General features: G+C 38.7%; 1 protein-coding gene across 10 annotated transcripts in view; it reads left to right on the forward strand.

Moving 5' to 3' along the window:
* The window catches only part of phldb1a (pleckstrin homology-like domain, family B, member 1a), a 48195-nt gene extending 44942 nt beyond the window's left edge, over nt 1-3253 (forward strand). For all 10 annotated transcript variants that reach the window (XM_082169381.1, XM_082169380.1, XM_082169377.1 and 7 more), the window contains 2 exons: nt 754-839; nt 1146-3253. In XM_082169381.1, coding sequence (XP_082025507.1) covers nt 754-839; nt 1146-1286 — 227 coding nt within the window. In that variant the 3' untranslated portion in view covers nt 1287-3253. The remainder of the gene's footprint in view (nt 1-753; nt 840-1145) is intronic.
* Nucleotides 3254-6367: the final 3114 nt, after the last annotated feature.

Here is a 6367-nt window from a genome sequence, read left to right on the forward strand (position 1 = left end):
TATGTAGCCTTTTCACCCCCTCGCTCCCCATGTTAGTAGTGATGATGATGATGGTGGTGATGATGATGATGAAATAAACTGCAATACTTTCTCTAGCCCAGCGTTTGTGAGGGACGGGGGTGTAGATTTACCCCTGGCTCAGTTCTGAGTAACAATACTGCACTTAACTCTTCAAAAACATGAAGCACAAAAACAATTTATCCCATTACTAAGCAGATTTGTGTAAGGAACAGAGACGAGCCAAAAAATAAAAACATAAATAAATCAAATGAAACCGTTCAAAAGGGAAAGTAGTCAATCTTAATCGTCAACAATGATGCGAGGGGGCTCACTGGAGGCTGACAAGCTTAAAACAGTGGTTTCAAACCATCTACGAGATTAGAATCGATCCGAAGAGAGATGTTAATTTGCGCTAAGTAGCGAAAAGGAAAGTCTGTCAGAGGAAGTGTTTGCAGTGGGTGGCAGACTGTGTTAAATTGAGACGGACAATGCTTTTAGGTGAATCGCTCTGTGCGCTACAATTCATTTCTACTTTATGTGCTTGTTTAATCCCTGTGGAAAAGCACTTTTTTATTCCAATATCTAAGTTATTTCTGACATTTAAAACAAATCACAACAGACACTTTGTATAATCAAAATGCAATCTCTTCTTAATAAATAATAAACCTGATCTGTAGAATAATTTCATAAAAAAAAAATCGATACATAGCGTTGTTATTTTCCTTAATTTTTTCCCTTTTGGTTTGTACTCAGATAAACACGAGACCAAACTGAAGGGTGTCATCTACTTCCAAGCCATAGAGGAGGTGTATTACGATCACCTGCGCAGCGCAACTAAGGTAATGAGTGAACTGATGCCGTGCTTTTTCAACACCTCCTGTTTACCATCAACAAATCAAGCTCCATACTGCTCACACTACAGCACCAACTTTGAGCACACAGTGAAAGTTTAAACAGACAGGCGTCTTTTCATAAAGAGAATTTCTTACAGCAGAAGGCAAAGAGATCAAAGGCGGTTTCATGTTCATGTACATTTCGTCATGCTTTCTTTTTTTCACTTCAGCGACATGCCTTTTTTCCCTGCCCTGCTGTTCTCCATCTTCTCACACTTTAATGCATACTGTGTCTTTTTTCTGTCCTTACAGAGTCCAAATCCTTCGCTAACCTTCTGCGTGAAGACTCATGATCGACTTTATTTCATGGTGGCACCGTCCCCAGAGGCCATGCGAATTTGGATGGACGTCATAGTAACGGGTGCCGAGGGCTACACGCAGTTTATGACCTGAGGAAGAGCGGATGCAATTCTGCCTGCAGTGATCTGAGATTTACCAGGACGTGTAACATATGCAGAATTGTGTCAAAAACTTCAGCCAGCACTGACTGACTTCTTTGTCATCATGACTAGGGAAGAACTGAATTCAGGCTGGCCTGATGACGACGACATATTATTGTGCAACTAATGCTCAAAATGTATGTTACTAAAAAGAGAAGCTGAAATATATATATATATATATATATGATAGAGAGAGAGAGAGATAGTTAGTTTATCTCTGTATTATTGTAATACAGAGACAGTTACAGAGCTTACAGTATTTTATGGCATTTCAAATCAATCATATGCTCAGTACTTTTATTTAATATCTCTATAGTTTTATGGTGCCAAGTCTTCAGATGTATATACGTCGGTGTATTACCAACACTTATCTTCACTTTTAGTTATTTAGGCGCAGTTACATGATTACAATGAGATTCAAATTAATAGCATTGATTGCTTTCATAATATCTTTTTAGGTGGGGAGGCAGAATTCATATTTTTAATTGCTTTAAAAGATATTTCATATGTTGTCTTTATCTGTATAATATATAATTATATAACTTTTTTGCTGCAAAGATTCTTAAACAAATGGCTCAGGTGCTCAGACATGTAACTAAAAACTATATGCCTGCTGCCTGATTTGTAACTTTATTATGCGAGATTATTTGGTGGGGGACCATTGCAGTAAACACTTTTGTTTTGAAGGTCTTGGTACGTTTGTACCAACAGGTTTTGTCTTGCCAAAGCTTCACCCGTGTTGATATGTGTACTCTGATTTGCACATCTTTTATTTCAGGGTTTTAAAAATGTATGGATGTGCCACTATGATTTATAATCAGATATATTGTGTATTGTGCTATTCAGATTATTGATATCCTCTTGGACATCTTCTAAGTCAATGAGAAAAACAGTGTGAACTTTTGATATTTCAGTGTTATAGCACTAACAATGTATTTCTAAAAATTAAAAAAATAAATGTTTTGACATAAGTATGATATACTCTAAGGCAAATAAAAGTCTAACAAACTATGTTTTCTTGTTATCACATTGAGCAGGGCTAGTTGTCACACCTTTTACTCCAGTGAATATTTCTCAGGGTTGGTTCGTTTAAAAAAATATATTTTGTATAAACACGTACCTTAAAGTTTTGAGTGCAGTTCATTAAGGATGAGTAGTGGGATGAAATTTAAACACCAAAACAATTGTTACATAACAAGGTTAAGCTTTATTTTAATGCCATTGTTACACTGTAATTATACATTTAAGTACTATTAAGTAACTACATGTACTTACTATAGGGTTAGGATTAGGGTTTGGTTTGGTTTAGGGTTAGTTGCGAGTAATAATGCATAATTTGTAACAATGACATATGTAACAATGACACTAAAATAAAGTGTAACCCAAAACAATTAATGAAAACATGAACATGAAAAAAGCAAACGATAGCATACAAAAAATAAAGAAAAACACTGTTTTGAACAACAAATATATATTGTAAAAATATAAAATTGTGCTTTGCAATGTACAGACGTTTACCTGAATGTATCCCATTGTTTTTTGTTTTGTTTTTTTACTTGTTAACAAAACAGCCGTAACTAAAAAAAAATTACAAAAAAAGAAGTTTGAAGAGAAAACTCTTCAACATTTTGTAATTGGACTTTTAACTCAAAACGTTATAGTTATTGAGTTTAACCATTGTGACAACTTCCCTGTGTGATAACTAGCCCCAATCTCCCCTTAGAAATTATGTAAATGAGGTTCACTGATAAAAAACATAACACAATAATTATACTGGTATAATCGACTTGATCCATGCATTTATAACTAAACGAGAAAAATATCTTCTCAAAATATTTTCTATTAAAAGTGTTTATATCATTCACATGACACAAACCATTATGCTATAACCAGTGCTATATTTGCCTAAAAAAAACATAACTGGCAAAACAAATGTATCCATCAGGGGGTCATGTACTGCAAGTAAAGTGAGGGTTCAGTACGGACTATTCGCTGTAGCCGCAGAACACACTTCTTAAGCCAGACATCAGTTACATCTGTATACGGTAATGGACAGGGAAATACCCAAGACAGTCCCTCAGACACAGTATAAACAATAAAGTTTATAAATGAAAAACAAACGTGTGTGTATTTGTTTTTACTTTGATTGTTTTTCTTCTTTTTTTTTTTCAAAACACTTGCCATTGCATTTCTCAGGGAAAATGTCCGTGGAGAATAACAAGTAGAGCGCTGGCGAAGTGGTCTGTTGTTTCCAATGTGCTCGGTAGAGGGCGCAACTCGTCATGTCTCGTCAACTCGTTTTCATGTTCCAGATGCAAGGGCTGGATCTGCGTTCCCCTCTGTGTTCTGCTGAGGCCCCGGGGCCCTGAGCTTGTTTTGCTCTCTGCCTCGCACCCATTCATTACCATAACAGTTAAATGCAACTACAAATGTCATCAGCGTTATAATGATGCCATCTGTCTACACTAGCAGAGGCTCACCAATTAATTTATCACTTGATGCTAATTCATCTCACTTTAAAATTAAGCAACATAAAAGCAAAAGGAACGATCTCAACGAACATAATAAACGCAAAGAAAGGGAGACAACAAATTTAAATAAGGACGTCGCTTTTAGTTCAAAAATGTAACGTGTAAACAACCTACAAAGACTAATTAAACCTAGCCTATAAGATCTTTTGAGTTTCAAAGAGCAGCAGAAGTCGTCTCCCATCAAAGCAAGAGGGGAAGGTTTGTGCCTTAAAATCACTAGGGACTGAGCCTGACATGATCAACTGTTGAGCCGGTGCCGAAGATCAACTCGGAGACATTTGAGAGGAGCCACTTGGGAATCTAGAGCCCTCCACTTTGAAGCCGTGATCAACCGACCTAATCCAACCATGAGAACCAGCGAGCATCTTCACACAGGAGCTGCGCTCGCGCGCACTCATCACTAGAGCTTTCAGTGTTTACACATGTAAACTCACATAGCCTAAACGTAAATAATAACCATTCAAAAATGTAATAATACACAAGGGCGGGGGAAATTGCAACAAAATAACTCCTTGAGTTTGTCCTTGAGTGGCTCGTGTTTAGTTTGAGATGCGAGACGCACCCCGAACACAGCGGCGTCCCGCGGGAGGGAGGCGCGCGACAAATACACTTTCTCAAAATCAAACAACTTTAACGCTGCCTCGCGCTCCCGAAGGAACAGTCAGTGAAATGACTGCGGTTAGTTCATGCCACGCAACATGGGTTATTAGACACATCTTTATCTTGCACGTTTGTTGGCAAGCTATTCTAAATAGGTTATGTGTGGGGGAGGGGGGTCGTCAAACCTCTTGAAACCTGTTGAAAGGATATCCCGATTCCCACGATACGGTGCTGTAGTGGGAAATGAAACAATAGCAATTTTGCTGAGATTTATACTACATGACTCCTATTGGGTCTTATCATTTTTTTTATTATAATTTATTTATTTTAAAGTTACAGCAAGTAATCGAAACTTGAAACGATTTGATCGCTCGTGCAGGGGAATGAAGAAAAGAGACAACAATGAATACAGAAGGAGATGGTGATGAAATTGTGATGTAACTGTTACTAATGTGTGCTATACATGAACTTGGCATGATGCGTTTGCTCTCTCACCCACTCCTTATTCTTTGACAAACATAGGGGGGGGGGGGGGGGGGGGGGGGGGGGGGGGTATAAGGGTATAAGTAGCCAAAACAAAGTAAATGAAAGAAATAAACAAACATAAAATCAAAGATTAGCTTTTAATAGTGTTTATCGATTTAGACAGCACCCTAAACTGCATCTCGCGTTTGAATGAGCTAATTGTTTCACATAATGGACAGTTGGATTTATGGAGGGAAACAGATTCACTCCAACCAGCGTTCTTAATCCTCAAAAAAGCTGTGATTAATTAAAGCCACGGCCTGGACCAACATCTCTATTTGCAACATCAGCTATTTAAGGTGGAGTAAAAAATCTCAATACAAACAAAAACTCAAAGTATGATGGCCCAACAGCACTGGGGCTGTCTGTGGCTGAGTTTCCCGCGTGTGTGTGTGTGTGTGTGTGTACTGCTGACTTTCTCTCACGCTTTGCGCAAACAGGGTGCCCCCACGGACCAATTAAGACACGGCGAGTTGGGAGAGTCAGCGCTTTCCTGGGAGAGATCCCACACTTCAACAACCATTATTATCTCAGTCTCTTCAACGTTACGACTGCGGTCACGAAGATTGCATCAGGCCTCACTTCTACAACTGCGAGGCTGAGCCGACTCACAAGAGGAATTACAGTATCACAGTACCTTCAGAAGCCCCTCTTTGATCCCGTCACTCTCTGACTGCTCCTCGATAAAGCAGGTGTCATCTCGGTTCATGCAGGGCTATTAGGTGTAAATAAAATCAATTTCTCCTCAGTCGAGGAAGACGTAACCTTTTGCTAAAGCTACGGCATATATTCCTTCTGACAGTTTTACACTTTCCTCTGTCTGTTCAGGTTTCCCATGTTTTGGCAAGATGATTAGCGCTTTTCAATTATATTACATATCCTATCATCATAAACCACACAGCTAACTTTCATAATATTTCTGACGACTCAGCTTGTGTCATTTGTGGCGACTATGGACTTTGAAGGGCGCGTATTAATTATGACGAAAAATAAATTTCAATGAAAAAGGCTAGGCATAGACACTTGTTGCAGTTGTGTTTGTTAAAGATTGAAGTTACTTTGCAGGGAATGTCGTTTTTACTCAACAGAGACAAAACTGAAAAACACGGGCCGAAAGGGGGAGCGAGAGCGCGCTCGTTGCAAATCCCATGGCAACAGCAACCAGAAAACATGTCTAAAATAGGGGGCAGTGTTCGCTATTACTATAGCAACAGGAAGACATAGCTCCTTCAATCAGCTTTAGGATTTGCTGAGGGGGGAAAACAAAGCTTGATTCTATGAAAACCCGTTATTAACGGGAATTAAGTTTGAGGGTAATTTGTCTCGTCTCACTGTGGCCGCGTATGACTTGAATGAAGCTCAGCATAATGTGCCGCCG

This window comes from Leuciscus leuciscus (genome assembly GCF_965113295.1).
Source record: "Leuciscus leuciscus genome assembly, chromosome: 5".
Classification (NCBI taxonomy): Eukaryota; Metazoa; Chordata; class Actinopteri; order Cypriniformes; family Leuciscidae; genus Leuciscus; species Leuciscus leuciscus.